This window comes from Corythoichthys intestinalis, chromosome 17 (genome assembly GCF_030265065.1).
Source record: "Corythoichthys intestinalis isolate RoL2023-P3 chromosome 17, ASM3026506v1, whole genome shotgun sequence".
NCBI classification, from domain to species: Eukaryota; Metazoa; Chordata; class Actinopteri; order Syngnathiformes; family Syngnathidae; genus Corythoichthys; species Corythoichthys intestinalis.
Window position 1 is genome coordinate 845,503 of NC_080411.1, and position 19,477 is coordinate 864,979.

At 39.2% G+C, this 19,477-nt stretch overlaps 1 protein-coding gene across 5 annotated transcripts in view; it reads right to left on the bottom strand.

The window, feature by feature from the left end:
* LOC130905299 (rab GTPase-activating protein 1) overlaps window positions 1-19,477 on the bottom strand; it is a 158,731-nt gene that overhangs the window by 32,689 nt on the left and 106,565 nt on the right. For all 5 annotated transcript variants that reach the window (XM_057818551.1, XM_057818550.1, XM_057818547.1 and 2 more), the window contains one exon: window positions 8,481-8,594. Coding sequence is in view for 3 of the 5 variants with exons in the window: in XM_057818547.1 (XP_057674530.1) it covers window positions 8,481-8,594 (114 nt within the window). In the remaining 2 variants the exon portion in view is untranslated. The remainder of the gene's footprint in view (window positions 1-8,480; window positions 8,595-19,477) is intronic.

Genomic DNA, 19,477 nt, shown 5'->3' on the forward strand with positions numbered 1-19,477 from the left:
TGTAAAAAGAACGGACGATGGCCATTAGCCCGTGAAAAATCCATAAATAAGTGGCTAGAGTTAAAACGAGAAAAAAAAAACGCAGTGATTTACCGTCTGAAAAATACAGTAGATGAGAGAGTTGGTGTGAATAAAATTGACAGGCCTTGAGTCCTCCTGACCTGAACCTTAATGAACCAGAGCCAAGACTTTGTGTCTGGCGATCTGATATCAGTGTGTGTGTGGCCTCAACAAATGAGCTTGTGGAGGTATGATAGCTTTAAAAAAAAAAAAAAAAAAAAATCCTATAAATAAATTCCTTGACTTTGCAGAAAGAATCCCCTGAAAAGTTGAAGCTGTCCTAAGAAATATATACACTTTACTGTGTGTGCACGTGCAAGGAGTAGGACGGGGCAATATGAACAAAAGAAGAGCAAGCTGAGGTGTGGCCACGAGCAAACAAAAAATTTAGGCCACTAATCCTTTCAGCTCTGCATATATCTAAAATTCAGTTTGATGGAATAAGGGTAAGAATGTGTCAGAAAATGCAACCGTGATGCAAAACAATTTGGAAAGTGCAGTTTTAGATAGGAAGTCCCTGTAAGTCATCCACATGAACACACAGTCTTAAAGTGCCTATTGACAGGATAAATAAATATCTTTAAATAGTATCTTTAATAGCATTATTATGCTTTATTGGTGGATTTTCTCATGTTAAAGCGCCACACAGAAATTCATAAATTTAATTGTGTTAGCAGGATCTGTGTATTATTCTTATTATTTAATTACAGGTGTTTTAGCTCATTTCAATTTATTTTATTTAAATGGGCTATTATTTATTTTATTATGTGTTTATATTTTACAAATGTGATGTAGTATTTATGTATATTGTATATTTTATGTTGTATAACTTTATTTTCCTATGTGAGTATTAGTTCCTACTTGTTTTGTTGTGGTATTTTTGTGCTATATTGTTTTGTATTGAACACGGGCCGTGTTGGTTATTATTATAGCAGAGAAGACAGCAGTAAATCAACAAAGACAAGTCAACTGTGCCCCGATCTACCACTCACGAGATTTGATGGACTCAAAAAGTGGATTACGATTGCATATTAGTTTGAAAATCGACCGGATCCACCGTATTTTTACACGAGTGACTTCCGGTCTGCCTGATCCTAGCTACCGGTAGTAGTATTGACGCAGGAGGGTCACGTCTCACGTCAAATAATAAACTCTCCTGTTCTTTTGGCGTGCGTCGTTTTGAGCCGCTTCTGGGACGCGTCTAACGTGCGGCCGCACTGCGACTGGTGTGCATTGGCCAATTGACTTTAACGCCGCGTTTCACTGCGTTCTCGCGGCAGCCACGTTGTCGCGCCGTTGACGTTTCTGGGTTATACTGTCCTACCATGTTGGTCCTCATTATAGTAGAGAAGATGGAGTAAATATAATCTAAGAAGAAACTTACCCGATCAACTCACAGCCTCCAAAAGTAAGGGTTACATTACATCAGAAACTCGTCCGGTACGCCTCCGTTCCGAACCGAGCACCACGTACCGAAATGGTTCAATACAAATGCATGTACTGTGACACCCTTAGTAGTAATGTAACAAATCGGTTCTAATGTGGCGGGTGTATTTTGTGTAGTGTACCTGAACGCACCGCGGGGCTGACGGCAGAGTGAGAGAGTGCAGTTGACCCTTTTCACGTCCTGTTGTTGCTATGAGTTGGCTTGTTGTGTTTCACAAGATATGAAACAAATAACTAAAAAACATACAGAGCTGGCGATCTTTTCGGCGATGGTACCAGAATAATAATTGTCACCTTATAAAGACTGGCGAACAGAGGTCGGAGGAGTATTGTCAAGCAGTTGACGCTCATATTTTTCTATCATTCCACCTTCATTTCAATGGTAAGCCTCACTTTTTTTTTTCTTTTTTTCACCACCTGCTTTAACATTCTTGGAACCCATGTTGATTTCCCTCACAAGAAAATCCGCCGTGCGCCAGTCTTGCGGGAAAACAATGAAATTGCTGTCATGAATCGTCGTATTTCGAGCATTTCGTCGGATGTAGAAACAAATGGCGTGCCAATTTTTACGTTGGATGTCTAAAAGATCGCGTGTCGAAACGATCGTATGTCGAGGTACAGAGCATGCTCACGCGGCAGTAGATCACTCACTGGGTTCTAAAAAATAAAGAGAGTAGGGGATGAAGAAACGGTCAAATGCCGTTGTTTGCATCATATCAGTCAGATAAAGCTTGTTTAAATACTTGTGAATCTCAGCCAGACGGACTACTCCTTTTAGAAAATGGTCCCGAACATGTGTCAGTGTGATGTTGGAGAGGGGAGAAAAGGAAACAGCGGATGGTAAATGTTGCAGAAGAGACAGCCTAAATCTGAGCAGAGGACATAGTTTGGCCAAAATGGTCGCCAGGGCTCACTGAGCTACAAATGCGGATTGAGAGTCAGGTCCAACGGACAATCTACGAGCAGAGCAAAGGAAGGGACTGAATTATTTAAACACACCTGAGGAGGTGCTTAACTTCATGGAGATGGATGCCCTCGCGCTAGTTATACATACATACATAATGAATGAAATGAAAAATCTGAGCACAGCAACCACAACCATGGCTTGAAATGATTGTCTCCATAATATGCATGTGCAAGAAATGCCAATTAGTTAGTAAGAAGGGAGCGTGCCCTGTTTCGATTAGATTTGACGTGTCGATATAAGATTGACAGCTTGTTAACTCCATGAACTGGTAAGACATAAAAAAATGGCAAAGCATTTACACAATTATTTTGTTGTATTCCGAGGAAATGTGATCTCTGATGTACAAGCCAATAACCGGGAACTATTAGAGACACAGGCCATGATTGTTTCTAATCATGAGGCTTTGAAGGCAGTAACAAAAAAAAGCTGACATCTAATTACTTCGAGAACATTTTCTACAAACTTTTTTTATCACAACATTCGCATGACTAGATAATGGAACGGGATTTATATTTTTAAGTATAAAGCAAGTGTATATGACATGACAAATGAAATCTTAAACATCACTATTAATGAAATTAAAATGACATATTGACACGATTCAACCGTTTAGCCGTTTAGCTCCTCCTGTCATCATAGCGCTCCGACGCCTCCAGCTTGGTAATGAAGTCACTAGGTGAAGTATTTAGCATTGAGCATAATGGAGGAGGAAGCGTTTTTCAGCCATTCTGGTTCAAGTATGGATTTTTCCAACGACATTGTTGATCCAGAGCAAGTATGTGGCATACAGCCATATACAATGCTGGCCAAAAGTATTGGCACCCCCGCAATTCTGTCAGATAATGCTGAATTTCTCCCAGAAAATGATTGCAATTACAAATGCTTTGGTAGGAATATCTTCATTTATTTTGCGAGCAATGAAAAAACACAAAAGACAATGGGAAAAAAATTAAATCATTATGATTTTACACAAAACTCCAAAAATGGGCCGGACAAAATTATTGGAACTAGGGCTGTCAAACGATTAAAATTTTTAATCGAGTTAATTACAGCTTAAAAATTAACTAATCGTAATTAATCGCAATTCAAACCATCTATAAAATATGCCATATTTTTCTGTAAATTATTGTTGGAATGGAAAGATAAGACACAAAACTGATATATATACATTCAACATACGGTACATAAGGACTGTATTTGTTTATTATAACAATAAATCAACAAGATTAACATTAACATTATTAACATTCTGTTAAAGCGACCCATGGATAGAAAGACTTGTAGTTCTTAAAAGATAAATGTTAGAACAAGTTATAGAAATTTTATATTAAAACCCCTCTTAATGTTTTCGTTTGAATAAAATTTGTAAAATTTTCAATCAAAAAATAAACTAGTAGCCCGCCATTGTTGATGTCAATAATTACTTACACAATGCTCATGGGTGCTGAAGACTATAAAATCAGTCGCACCCAAGCGCCAGCAGAGGGCGGCAAAACTCCATAAAACACAATTAACAAGTTGGCATTTCACTGTACTGTCATTTAAATCTGTCTGAGCGGGGCATGTGCGTTAATTGCGTCAAATATTTTTACGTGATTAATTTAAAAAATTAATTACCGCCCGTTAACGCGATAATTTTAACAGCCCTAATTGCCACCCTTCAAAAACTCATGTGATGCTTCTCTAATTTGTGTAATTCACAGGACCTGTTACTTACCTGTGGCACTTAACAAGTGGTGGCAGTAACTAAATCACACTTGCAGTTAAAATGGATTAAAGTTGACTGAACTTCTGTCCAGTGTCCTTGTGTGTAACACATTGAGCATGGGCAAAAGAAAGAAGACCAAAGAACTGTTTGAGGACTTCTGAAGCAAAATTGTGAGGTAGCATTGGCAATCTCGAGGCTACAAGTCCATCTCCAAAGACCTGAATGTTCCTTTGTCTTTGGTGCGCAGTGTCATCAATAAGTGTAAAGCCGGTACTGTACTGTGGCTAACCTCCCTAGATGTTGACGCAAAAGAAAAATTGACAAGAGATTTCAACGAAAGATTGTGCTGATGGTGGATCAAGAACCTCAACTAAGATCCAAACAAGTTCAAGCTGTGCTGCAGTCCGAGTGTACAACAGTGAATACCCACGTCGTTGTCTGAATTAGAAGGGACTCTATGGTAGGATACCCAGGAAGACCCCACCTCTGACCCAGAGACATAAAAGGGCCAGGCAGGAGTTTGCCAAAACTTACCTGAGAAAGCCAAAAACATTTTGGAAGAATGTTCTCTGGTCAGATAAGACAAAAATAAAGCTTTTGGGGAAAAGGCATCAACAAAGAGTTTACAGGAAAAAAAACGAGGCCTTCAAAGAAAAGAACACGGTCCCCACAGTCAAACAAGGCGGCGGTTAACTGATGTTTCGGGGTTGCTTTGCTTCCTCTGGCACTGGACTGCTTGACCGTGTGCATGGCATTATAAAGTCTGAAGACTACCAACAAATTTTGCAGCATAATGTAGGGCCCAGTGTGAGAAAGCTGAGTTTCCCTCAGAGGTCATGGGTCTTCCAGCAAGACAATGACCCAAAATCCACTTCAAAAAGCACTAGAAAATGTTTTGAGAGCCAGTACTGGAGACTTCTAAAGTGAGTCCAGACCTGAATCCCATAGAACACCTTTGGAGAGATCTGAAATTGGCACCTTTCAAATGTCAGAGACCTGGAGCAGTTGGCCAAAGAAGAGTGGTCTGAAATTCCAGCAGAAAATTCGAAGAAACTCATTGATGGATACTGGAAGCTGTTGTTCGCAGTCATTTTGTCTAAAGCTTGTGCTACCAAGTATTAGGCTAAGGGTGCCAATTCTTTTGCCCGGCCCATTTTTGGAGTTTTGTATGAAATGGTGATCATGATTTAATTTTTTTTTTAATTCTCTTTTGTGTTTTTTCATTGCTCGTGAAATAAATGAAGACATTACTACCAAAGCATTTGTACTTGCAATCATTTTCTGAGAGAAATTGAGCATTATCTGACAGAATTGCAGGGGTGCCAATACTTTTGGGCAGCATTGTATGTTTGAGGAGGAGGAGAAAGATTCAGAATGAGAAAAAGGCGACAGAGACAACAAACACAAGGCTGATAACTAGGGCTGCAGGCATCTATTATTTTAGTAGTCGATTAATCGATGAACTAGTTAGTTCAAATAATCAAGTAATCGGATAAGGAAAATAAAAAATACCTGACCTGAGCCTCAAAGGGTATAAAAAAAATAAATGAATGAGGATATATGTACAACAAAATGACAACTGGCTAATTTATATAGCAAAAGTCCGCTAGCTTGAACGCTATAAAATGCCAACATTTGTTTATTTGTTACAATGCTCTTAACAAATAGTTGGAACACATATTCCCACAAGAAACGTCTAAATATACCTTTAAACTAAATTATATTAAAAAAAACATTAGCTCAAACAAAAACTTAGCTTATGTCGGTCTTAACAGGGAGCAGCTGGATTCGGCCATGTGAAATGAGGCAGACTAGAGGGCAGTGTATCCACCCAAATCAATAAAACTAAATGCAAACACTTTCAAAACAAACCATTACAACGCCACTTAAACGAATACGCGAAGCAGCATAATTTAATTCCATTATTTTTTGTCTTATCGAATACGTGAGTTAATTGAATAATCGTTTAAGCACTACTGATGACTAGAGTAGACTGCAAAATGTCATCATTGTTTTTATCTCTCTACTCCATTATTTTGACAGGATATTCTTTGTGTCTAAGTATTTTTCCACGATTGCTATATAAATTTTATGGTCATGACAAATAACAGTCTTGTGCTAAATGTAATACGAAATATTAAAAATGCATTTATTTAGTGCGACAGGGCTAAATTTCTGCATAATGGTCAAAACTGCCGACTTCTTAAACTTCCCAAACGGCCACCGGAGTTAGTACGGCTCTTGTCATTTCCTAGCGGGAACTCTGAGACCAAGAGCTAGGCTACATGCTAACCCGAACCGAGCGGCTCTTCCAAGTCTCTTCCTCGCCATTTGAACACAAAAAATGGCACAAAAGTACCCCGACTCTTGTCACACACAGAGGCGGGAGTGACTTTCTTTCAGCGGACTATAACGGCTCGTCATTCCCCTGCTGCGGACCCGGCAAGCGGTCCCGCCGGATCCAGGGCAATGTCAGCGAACGTCCGGCGGGAGGGAGTGCTCGTCCCCAAAGACGCAGCAGGGCAAGCATGTCACCCACAAAATGCCATTATTAAAATGTGTGCCACGATGCCAGTATTTAACATAATATACACTTATCTTATAATTCCTCGTTCAGTTTAGTCCGTTCCAGTGCTGGTTTTTACTAGGCCAGGACACCATTATTTTCCATAAGATTTTGGCAGAACCCGAAATTGTACCACTTTTTCCACGTCCAACTGTGAATGGTAAGACTTTGTTGGCTCATTTATACCAGTGAGCTAAGACAAAACCTTCTAATTCGTCATTTGGAGTTTCATTTGATTCGGCCTAATGAAATTAAGGATGCATATCTAAAATAAGCATTAATTTCATCTACCATCACTGGTATTGGGTATTTGAAATTGACCATCTGTCATAATCGATTAAATATGGTCAGAAAGACTGCCGGCAGCAGGATTCTGGAACAGCTGGAAATTAGAAATGGCCGTCTCCCTCATGTGACAAGTCTTTTGTGCATGCTTGGCTAAAGGAATTGGTACAGGGTCACTGCAGGTTTCAACAACCCCAATTTAAGATTTTTAAAGACCGTTATTAAAGACCCATTTCACATTGATACTGGCCAAAAAACAAAAATCAAAAGACTTGAAGGAAAATGGCAAGGCAGCACAGGTAGTTCCGCTTTGTACCAATCTGGTTTTTTATAAGTGTAATCAGGTGATTGTCGTCAGCTGCTGCTTGATTTAGCAGAAACCTCATTGGTTAAACAGTTTGTGCTGGATCGGTAGGAACAAAAACCAGGACCCACAGGGGTCCTTGTGGACCGGTTTGGGATCCACTTTGCTAAAACAAGCAGCACCAGACTATATTCAATTGATTACACTTGTAAAACACCAGATTGGTGCACATGTGTCATCCTGTTTTGTTGGAAAGAAATCCAGCACCCACCGCGGCCCGATGTGGAATAGTTTGGGAACCCCTGCTCCAAAATGTAATGTGACGCGTTATAGGAGTGCTGTCAGCATTGCTGCAGAGATTGAAGAGGTGGGGGGTCAGCCTGTTAGTGCTCAGACCATACATCAAATTGGTGTGCATGGCTGTCACCCCAGGAGGAAGCCTCTTCTGAAGAAAGCCCGCCCGTCTCATCAGACCATAGGACATGGTTCCAGTAATCCATATGCTTTGTTGACATGTCTTCAGCAAACTGTTAGCGAGCTTTCTTGTAAAAGACAAAATGGCGGACGAGACTCCCGCGTTGTTGTGGCATTGCAAATTGTAGATTGCAATTCGTACAAGGGTTTGGTTTTTTTCTATTTTTCCAATTATATGCGCACTTAAAGTCCTTTATTTTACCACAAAAATTGACAATGTGCCCTACAATCCAATGCACTTTATGGATGAATTCTGGTTGTGCCTAGTGATGTCGCACCTACTTTGTTGGAGCGTAAGTGTGTTAAACTGCGCCAGTAAAATGTTGAAGACACACTTTCACCATTCATTAGAAACCATAAATAAACCAAACATAATAAAAAAAATATATATATATCACATTGTTAGATGTTAAAGAACAAATGCACCTTTATAATCAGGTATGCCTTGTGTTGGAAAATAAACGTGTTCATTGATACTGCACTTAATAATGCATTGTGCTTTATAGTCAGAGAAATACATACTACTGCCATTGAATAAAAATCAATGAATCATTTATGGTTTCACTTTTTCCACCTTTCCGATCCATTATTATGACTAATGTCCTAATGGTGACAGCACATACTGTATGTATGAATGTCAAACTCAAGTGTGATTGAGTAACAAAAATACCTTGCAGATCTTGTAAAGGGAATCTTGCCCATCTCCTCCAGTGTCTTTGAAGTAGTCATGAGCTGGGAATGTTCTGTTAATGTCCCGAGTGATCGCACTGTCCTGCGGGGATTCCTAACAGGGAGAGAAGGATGGAACAAAAATGATATCATTACTGCTAAATAAAATACATTTTTGAAATAGACCATTTGTTGGGAAATAAGTCACGTTGCTTGGAGATGTAAGGCAATATAGACACATTAGAATGAGAATCGTGATTATGACCAACAGATAGGGGCACAAATAGGCTTAGTGTCATGTTTATCCTCAGTTTGTCATATTTAGTAATTCTGGAATAGATTTATGGTCTGTAAATACTGCAGACTAGTACTAATTACATCATAAATGTTAAGTGATTTATTGAAAGAAAATAAATCAATTGACTATTGGCCCCTTTGTGATGCAATAGAACAGAGCCTTGAAGGTGGAATGACACAAATGTCAAATCATTTTGACTACTATCTCAGGTGTCAGGTTGAAATAAGCCCAACTAAAGACATGAAATGCAAGAAAGGTCCCACATCAACATTTTCGGACTATAAGTCACACCAGCTCAAAAATGTGGAATGAAGAGGAAAATAAAACATATAAGTCGCACCGGAGTATAAATCACATTTTTGCGGGAAATTTACTTGATAAAATCCAACACATAGAACAATATATCATCTTGAAAGGCAATTTAAAATAAAAATACAATAGGGAACAACATGCTGAATAAGTATACACTATGATAATGTTCCATGATGCATGAACAACGAAATGTCAACGTGGCCGGTATGTTAACGTAACATAGCTATTAAGAGTTATTCAGATAACTATAGCATAAAGAACATGCTAACCAGTTTACCAGACCATCAGTGTCATTCCAAAACACCAAAATAACATGTGTAATGATATAATAATGTGTTAATAATTTCACCCATAAGTTGCTCCAGAGTATCAGTCGCATCCCCAGTCAAACAATGAAAAAAACTCCAACTTATAGTCCAAAAAATACGTTACTTACGTGACTCTCAATTGTACACAATATATTGCTAAAGTTAGCAAAAAAAAGCCAAGTCAAGGAAAAACTTGCGAGTCAAATTTGACGTCCGATGTCGAAGCGATCGTGTGCCGAGGTACCGCTGTACTAGTCCCTCTCAAAAAATTAGCATATTGCGATAAAGTTCATTGTTTTCTGTAATGTTCTGCTAAACATTAGACCTTCATATATTTTATATTCATTACACACAACTGAAGTAAATCAAGCCGTTTATTGTTTTAATATTGATGAATTTTGGCAAAAAAGTCAAGAAAACCTCAATCTCAAAAAATGAGCATATTTCATCCGACCAATACAAAAAAAGTGTCTTTTAATACAAAAAAAGCCAATCTTTAATGAATTATATAAGCTACCGATATGCATTCAATACTTGGTCGGGAATCCTTTTGCAGAAATGACTGCTTCAATGCGGTGTGGCATGGAGGCAATCAGCCTGTGGCACTGCTGAGGTGTTACGAAAACCCAGGATGCTTCGATAGCGGCCTTAAGGTCATCCACAGTGGTGTCTGTCAACTTCCTCTTCACGATATCCCACAGATTCTCTATGGAGTTCAGGTCCGGAGAGTTGGCAGGCCAATTGAGCACAGTAATGCCATGGTCAGTAAATCATTTACCAGTGGTTTAGGCACTGTGAACAGGTGTCAGGTGGTGCTGAAAAATGAAATCTTCATCTCCATAAAGCTTTTCAGCAGATGGAAGCATGAAGTGCTCCAAAATCATTGACCCTGTCCTTGATAAAACACAGTAGACCAACACCAGCGGGTGACATGGCACCCCAGACCATCACTGACTGTGGGTACTTGACACTGGACATCTCCCCAGTCTTCCTCCAAACTCTGGCACCTTGATTTCCGAATGACATGCAAAATTTGCTTTCATCTGAAAAAAGTACTTTGGACCACTGAGCAACAGTCCAGTGCTGCTTCTCCGTAGCCCAGGTCAGGCGCTTCTGCCGCCGTTTCAGGTTCAAAAGTGGTTTGACCTGGGGAATACGGCACCTGTAGCCCATTTCCAGCACACGCCTGTGAACGGTGGCTCTGGATGTTTCCACTCCAGACTCAGTCCACTGTTCCTGCAGGTCCCCCAAGGTCTGGAATCGGCCATTCTCCACAATCTTTCTCAGGGTGCGGTCACCTCTTCTGGTTGTGCGGCGTTTCCTGCCACACTTTTTCCTTCCCACTGAAGTGCCTTGATACAGCGCTCTGGGAACAGTCTATTCGCTCAGAAATTTCTTTCTGTGTCTTAGCCTCTTGCTTGAGGGTGTCAACGATGGCCTGGACAGCAGTCAGGTCGGCAGTCTTGATTGCGGTTTTGAGTCATGAACCAGGCTGGGATTTTTTAAAAGCCTCCGGAATCTTTCGCAGTTGTTTTGAGTTCATTTGTTGATTCAGATGATTAGGTTAGTAGCTTCTTTACCTCCCTTTTCTTGATATGCAAATTTTTTAATAGGGATTTTTGTTTTTTCTTGACTTTTTTGCCAAAATCATCGATATTAAAACAATAAAAGGCTTGAACTACTTCAGTTGTGTGTAATGAATCTAAAATATATGAAAGTCTAATGTTAATCAGTACATTACAGAAAAGGGTTAAATTTGATCACAATATGCAAATTTTTTGAGAAGGACCAGTATGTTTTTATTAATTATGAAGTATTAATATACCGTACAGAAAGTAATTTTGGAACGTTTTTGGTCTGTGGTGTGCTGCGAATTTTTTTCCAATTTAAAACCGTGCCGTGACTCAGAAAAGGTTGAAAAACACTGCTCTAGTGTAAACAAGGCCGTAGTATAGTATCAGTATGTTCTCTGTCTGAAAAGCCACAAGTCAGGTAGAATTCAGGTCATGTTAAAGTTCCGGTTTATTATGCCTGAAAGCAGCTAAAAAAGGATCTTGTACATGATGTTCTGTATTAATCTTATCTGTCCTGGTCTGCTAATATCTCCATTACGTCAAAAGCAAACATTCCAGTAAGCACCAGTATGTTCAAGTCTTTAAATCAGCTCATTTAGAGGCTCTCATTCATAATTATACATTTTTCAACCAGGACTTCTCGAGGAAGCGTGTCCACTGATCCACAGCATCCTAGTGAATGATAAGCATCCATGTTTACATGAGCACCACTTAGCAGTCTTATCTGAAGTGTTGAGAGCTTAGACAAAGACCTCTGACATAATAGCCGATTCGCTTCCTTTCTGTCTTTCCTTCTTCAGTTGTAGAGAAACGTGGTGTGGAACTAGCGTGAGAGGGAAATGAAAACATTGCTGTGTTGAACTGCAGCGAGCAATAAGGCCTTTTTACGATAGCCCAACAGATATCATTTATTCGCACCCAAAGAAACCATGAATGAGAATTTTCATCATTAGAATAATCAAAGGGACACTCCAGTGAAGGTCAACATCAATACATTTTTTGTCTGGGTCAGTGAAAAGACTGTTGTTAACAAGGTAACCAAATTTGAGTATTACAAAAATTCTTATTTACCGTATTTTTCGGATGATAAGCCGTTCGTACCCTGCGGTTTTATAAAGAAGCGGCCTATTCATGGACAAACAAGCTTCATATTTTCTTGGAAAAAATAAACAACTGGATTAGATATATGGCTTTCCAACTTTTGCCATGACATTCAGTGCTGGCCAAAGGTAAATTCTTTCAGATAATGCTCAATTTCTCCAGAAAATGAATGCAATTAGAAATACTTTGGTAGTAATATCTTCATTTATTTTGCTTGCAATGAAAAAAAAAAAACAATTGTCATTTTACACAAAACTCCAAAAATGGGCCAAACAAAAGTATTGACACCCTCAGCCTAATATTAGGTAGCACAACCTTTAGACAAAATAACTGCGAACAACCGCTTCCGGTATCCATCGATGAGTTTCTTACAATGCTCTGCTGGAATTTTAGACCATTTGTCTTTGGCCAACTGCTCCAGGTCTCTGAGATTTGAAGGGTGCCATTTTCAGATCCCTCCACAGGTGTTCTATGGGATTCAGGTCTGGCCACTTTAAAAGTCTCCAGTGCTTTCTCTCAAACCATTTTCTCGTGCTTTGTGAAGAGCATTTTGGGTCATTGTCCTGCTTGAAGACCGACGACTTCTGAGGGAGACCCAGCTTTCTCACACTGGGCCCTGCTGCAAAATTTGTTGGTAGTCTTTAGACTTCATAATGCCATGCACACGGTCACGCAGTCCAGTGCCAGAGGCAGCAAGCCAAGCCCAAAACATCAGGGAACCCCTACCATGTTTGACTATGGGGACCATGTTCTTTTCTTTGAAGGCCTCTTTTTTCCCCTTTGTAAACCCTATGTTGATGCCTTTTCCAAAAGCTCTACTTTTGTCTCATCTGACCAGAGAACATTTTTCCAAAACGTTTTTGGCTTTCTCAGGTAAGTTTTGGCAAACTCCAGCCTGGCTTTTTTATGTCTCTGGGTCAGAAGTGGGGTCTTCCTGGGTATCCTACCATAGATCCCATTCTAATTCAGACGCCGACGGATAGTACGGGTTGACACTGTTGTACCCTCGGACTGCGGGACAGCTTGAACTTGTTTGGTCAAGGTTCTTGATCCACCATCCGCACAATCTTTCGTTAAAATCTCTCGTCAATTTTTCTTTTTTGTCCACATCTAGGGAGGTTGTGTGGAGTGCCGTGGGCGTTACACTTATTGATGACAGTGCGCATGATAGACACAAGAACATTCAGGTCTTTGGAGAAGGACTTGTGCCCTTGAAACTGCCCATGCTTCTTCACAATTTTGCTTCTCAAGTCCTAAGAAAGTTCTTTGGTCTCCTTTCTTTTCTCCATGCTCAATGTTGTACACACAAGGTAACAGGACAGAGGTTGAGTTGACTTTAATCCATTTTACTGGCTGAAAGTGTGATTTAGTTATTGGCACCACCTGTTGTTTGCCACAGGTAAGTAACAGGTGCTGTTGATGACACAAATTAGAGAAGAATCGCATGATTTTTCCAAAGGGTCCCAATACTTTTGCAATACAATCATTTTCTGGGAGAAATTGAGCATTATCTGACAAATTTGCAGGGGTGCCATTACTTTTGGCCAGCACTGTAGCTCTCAGCCGCGACAATGCTTGCCAGAAACTTGTCAGAATTACTCAAAAACTGGGGATTTGAAAGATAAATATGGCACCATCTCATACTATGTGCAGCTACAAAAGAACAATTTTAAACGGATGGGCAACCACTATTTGCTACAACAAGAGAACACAATGCTAGTGTTGATTAGCAGTTTTCAACTGGCACTTGGAGGACTATTGCCACTGTATATTACAACAAAGCTGCTATACATACAAAGGCTAGCACTAGCCGTTGCTAATAGACAAGACATAATAGACAAGATTTGCATAAAAGAATCAGTAATTACGATCATGAATGCAGGCAAAAGAACAAAATGTGCTCTGCTGGCAGGAACGTCAAAACTTCAGTGGGGTTGAGCCAAATACGGCAGAGCCACAATGTGTGCGAGTGACTGTACTGTAGAACTACTGTAACGCTGGGAATGACGGATCAGAGTCGGGCTTCCGTGGGAAGGTGGGGTATTTTGTCCTCTATTGTTTATGTCCCTGATTTTGTTTGAGTTAACACAATGGCTGACATGTCATTCTGTTATTCTTTTTCTGCTCCCTGCTGAAAAGCCTGAAAAACATTCAGGAAGATGTCATTTAAACCTCCTCGCATTCTTTCAATTTTCAAAACTGACAAGCAGTTACGCTATCTTCTCACCTTTCAATATGTAGTTATTACACCTTAGTTTTTGTGCGACTTCTAGTCTTCGGTGTTGCTTTAGATTCCACCGAGCAACATTAGGATCATCACAATCACAAGGAAATGCAAGTGTCGACCATAATAACGCCACCAAAGACAACGTAAACTGCCGAATCAACTTGTCTCAATCAACCTCCCATCATTCAGTCATCCACTCGAATGTGCGTCGCCTCATTAGCAGAATGCACACGAAGCACTTTGCATTTGGGTGGTTTTGTGCTACAGTACATTTGAATCACCTTAGCATTTTCTGTTCAACAATCTGAACTTGCACACTTGCAATTTAGGAAAAAATGAAGTTGTGAATAATTGCAAGCTAATATTGTTCTTTCGTGTATCTAACTTTTTTCATCAAAAAAATTAAAATTAAAAAATGGTTCACCCAAGATTTTAACGTGGCATTTTTTTGGCATGTGGCAAAATGGATTTTGGCAAGTGGCATTTTTTTGGGCATGTGGCAAAATGGATTTTGGTTTGTCGCTTTTTTTTTTTTTTTTTGTGGTATGATAGCGCATTGACTTGGGTGCCAGTTAAATGTCGATGCGCTGTTATGTAAAGTGTATGGTCAAAAATCACTGCCACGCGTTTTTCTGCCATTTAATTTTGCCACATGGCAAAAGAAAAAAAAAAATGCCACATGGCAAATACCACTTTTGGTTCTCACAGTCTCTCCAGTCTGGAGCATTGGCCTTATGCACTAAAATTTAGTATTTACCATTTGATATGTTCCTAAATATTTGATTTAATAAATATTTGTCTAAATGAACAGGATTCCCTTTTCCAACTACCATATTGGCCCGAATATAAGACAGTGTTTTTTGCATTGAAATAAGACTGAAAAAGTGGGGGTCGTCTTATGTTCGCGGTCTAGACGTTATACCCATTCACGACGCTAGATGGCGCCAGATATCATTGAAGCGATGTTCTGTCATGATAGATCTCAGCTACTCTCAAGTTTAACCCTTGAGAGTCGAAGGACGCGCCGGCGCGTCCTCAGCGCACGTCGTCTTTGAAGCGCCCTCATGTTTTAAGTACGTCGCCCACATGCCGTTGGTTGGTCTCGTTTTAAAGTGCGCAAGTTGCGGTTTACTCTCGTTATTATTTGAAGTCAATCGACCAACTAAAACGTGAGTTATTGTCATTTAAGTTTTATAGTTTTATTGTCCTCTCAAGAAAACATTAAAACGCTGCATGGATCATTTGTTTATGTCTATATTTCCATCATTTCTTGTCCTTTTTCAAAACGGAAGCTCCATGAAAAAAACACAAATCAAACGAACCCTTTCGAAGTCACAGTGGAAGCACAAAATGCGTTTTTTAAATAAATATAACTGCCGTGCGAGGTTCCACCGAACGAGAGGGAGGAGTGTTCTGAAGCAGCGAGGTGGCGAGCGACGGCCGTTTGGATCGAAGGAGCGACTTTGTGTGACTTTGAAAAACTAAATTTAGCGCAAGCAATTGTGCTTTTTGATCAACTTGAGGAAGAGGATGGTCCAAATTCGTCATCATCGTCTTCTTCGGAAGAGTCCTCGAGTGAAGATGGTGACGGATTTGAACACGTGGGTGACGCCATCGATGAGCAGAGGTAAGCAAACTCACTTTTTTTTTTTTTTTTATGCTGAAAAAGTTTCTTTTGATATTGCAAGACAAAGTTAATTTTGATGCAATATAAATGTGTGTTTGTGTACATAATAATAAAATGTGCATATCAGATCAAAGTCGTACGTGCACTGTGTGTATCCCAGGCAGGAATTTATAATTTGTGGTGTTCTACTTTACAGATGAAGATTAGGGATGTAGCACATATTCAGCTATGGTATTTTTTCTATTGTCATACATATAGATTTCCATTATTATTTATTGCTTTATATATTTTTATTTTATACTTTATTATTTTCATAAATACTGACTTTTTTTTCATGTACATTTATAGTGACAATGAAAGTCAAGTGAAATGAAAATGGAAGGGTGGAAAGAGGACCGACACCCCATGCAAGTGTGGGCTGTGTGATGTAGACCTGTGTCTAATTCCAGGACGAAACTGCTTTTCGGAGTGGCATGCCTGAAAAAAATTTAACTTGTTTATTGTAAATATTTTTGAAATTTTTTTTTTTCCCAATGTTATATATATATATATATATATATTCCCCCACAATCAGTCTTCTCATTTTGCGTATATAAATGTGTGTTCAAGAAGCTTGATTGTGTGTACATAGTTTTCATCAAGTGATGGGCCGCAATACCTAAACTCATAAAGAGATGGCCTCTAAACACTTTTTGTGTTAGATGGTATATATTTTTTCACTGTTCTTCACTGTTTGGTCTGCTGTATATAACCTGTTTTGACTAGAGCATGTATAAAGGCAAAAAACGCCTATGGCTATACCTGTTGTTTATGTTGAATTGTCAAATATAAGACTATTTATTCTAAATTTTTTTGGTTGAATGTTCATCCTAACATGTTGAATACATATTACAAAGTTTCAAAACGGTTCGTTACGCATGTTTGGTTGTCAATTGGACATCAATATTAAAAATTTTGACAAAACGATTTTGGAATTTTTGGTCTTTTTGGGCCCAAAATGATGATTTATAATTGGTCAGTGAAGGAAACAACAGTTTGGACATGAAGTTCAAGGTGTCACAAAAAAAGGGACCAAACCAGGCCATCGTAAACAATTCTTTCTTGGAAATATAAAGGCAATTTCAAAGGCATGCAAAATCAGACAAAATAGGCCCAGACCTTAATGGGTTAACCAATTTGCATTATTTTATTGCACAGTTTTTCCTTTTTCAGATTTGTTTCAAGACTACAGTTACAGTTAGACCTCACTTTGATGGTTAATGCATTTATTGCACTATTGTTGTTTTATCACAATAGCTTGGTTTATATGTATTTCAAAAACCAGAAGCCATTCATTTACGAATGTGATTGCACTTTAGTTTACAAATTTAGATGTTCACATATTAACATTTGAATAAGGCAAAATAACATGCTTTTTCTCTCAAATATATTGTTATAATCATTTGTTTCTGATGTACCGTACCGTTATGATATATTTATACATATATATATATATTATTATACCGTAATTATTTTCTGTATAGAAATTAATTTGGTGTTCAAAAAGTCTTGACTCAAACTTGAGTCTTGAAAAAGAGGGGGTCATCTTATAATCGGGCCAATACGGTATATACTTGCCTCAACCCGAGCCTTTTGGGACATATTTGAATACCTTTGTACATTACATATTTGCCTGTAGAGAGGAGTTTATCACAGCCACAGATAAAATTAATAATATAATATTAAAGTACATAGAAATCCTGTATCGGATTGGTATCGGCAGATATTGGATCGGAAGTGGAAAAAATGTGGATCTGTGCATCCCTAGGCATAATAGGTCACTAGAAACAATTGCCCCTTTTTAACCCTCTGGCTGTCAAACAGCAATTAAAATGCTGTCGAATCACATATGAGGGGCATCACATGCATTGCCTGCACCCTATTCTGTTGATGTAATGAAGCCATGGAGTAGTTATTTTAAATAAAGTTGAGAACAAGTATGCCTAAACCTTTGAATGGCACTATAAACATGTTTTTTAAATTTTGCATGAGTACATCGAGATATTACGTATATTTATTTATTCAACACAGATACACAACATGTACAAAGTTACAATACAATATACAGTGCAAGTAAATAAAGTCTTCTGGCATTGCTCAAAGGGTCTTAATCCAAAGTAACGGTAAGAACGGAGTTCATTTTAACCGTCTACGAATCCATCTTACAAAACAAAATCCATTCAGTGACTTATCAGGCTCACTGTTTTCGAGACTGAAAAACCAGCTGCTCAAAAAAGCCGGCCGGGTCATGAGTGTGCAATTAGCTCCGTACTGGTGCATCCTATTTAGATCCTAAAATAAGCACAAACACAATCCAATGCAGATTGGAAGAGCGATAAGGAAAATGTCAGCTCGCACTTCGCGTGTGTAAAAGCATTGAAACTGAGAAAGCTTGTTCAGCCTTTAACAGCCGATGTTAAGCTGTACAGGTAGTCCCGGGGTTAACAATGAGTGCATGCGGCTGTAAGCTTTTTCAGCTCATATATGTTTGTGTATGCATTTGTAATTAAGTTTACAGGAACAGTTTGTGGAGTTATGCGTGAGCGATTTGCTATGAAAATTGTAAATATGTTAGCATTCAAGCTAGCAGACTTTTGCTAGGCAAATTAGGCTAATTTAATCTATTCAATTTACATTTTGATCAGGCGAGATGGACATTTGGACACCAATTGTTTTTTTGTCAGGTGTTTTATTGTTAAAATGGGTGTCATTTTGAACATAAATGTACATATGTGAGCTGCAGCTTTACAAATTGTTAAAAGTGAAGGACTGAAAAAGCTTCAAAAAACACAATTGCCTTGTTTGATGTCTGTCAAGCTGATCAACTTCACGTTTAGTGAGGACAGAACACGTCAAGTTAATAACGTTAAGAATAAAATACTGTGTGGTACAATAAGGTACTGTTTACCAGTAGTGTTAATAACGGCTTTAAGAGTACATCGACATTATTATTTTCAGTAGTGAGTAATCTAATTCATTACTTTTCTCATCATGGTGTTACTACGTTGGTTGAATGACGCGAGAAAAGTCAAGAGACACGAACTCACGGAGATGAGAGAGCACCGCGGTGATGGAGAGGAGGGAAGGAAGTTGTGATGCCGTTGCTAGGTGGCTCCATACCCGTACCATACCATACCATACCGGCTCAAACGGTGCGATTCAAGGCATTGGAAGACCGCGTTGAGGCTCGGATCACGAACTGGCTCCGTGGACTCACGGTTCGGTCCGAGGAAGGATGGAGAAAATTGGATGCTACCTTGCGCCAGGTGACGGAACTGACGGGGCAACTGAAATGTTGAGGAAGATCGTGACTATTGGCAATGACTTAAGGGACCTGAGGTCTCGCCTACGCCATGAGGAGTGCGAATTTGACTGAAGACCAACCATATTTGGACATATTAAATTACTTTGTAATTTTCCTTTCCCTTTCCCGAACACCCTTACCCCACCCCTCCCTTCTCCTGTAGAGAGCCGTGCAGATGGCCCTATCTCTTGCCCTTGATCTGTTCCCA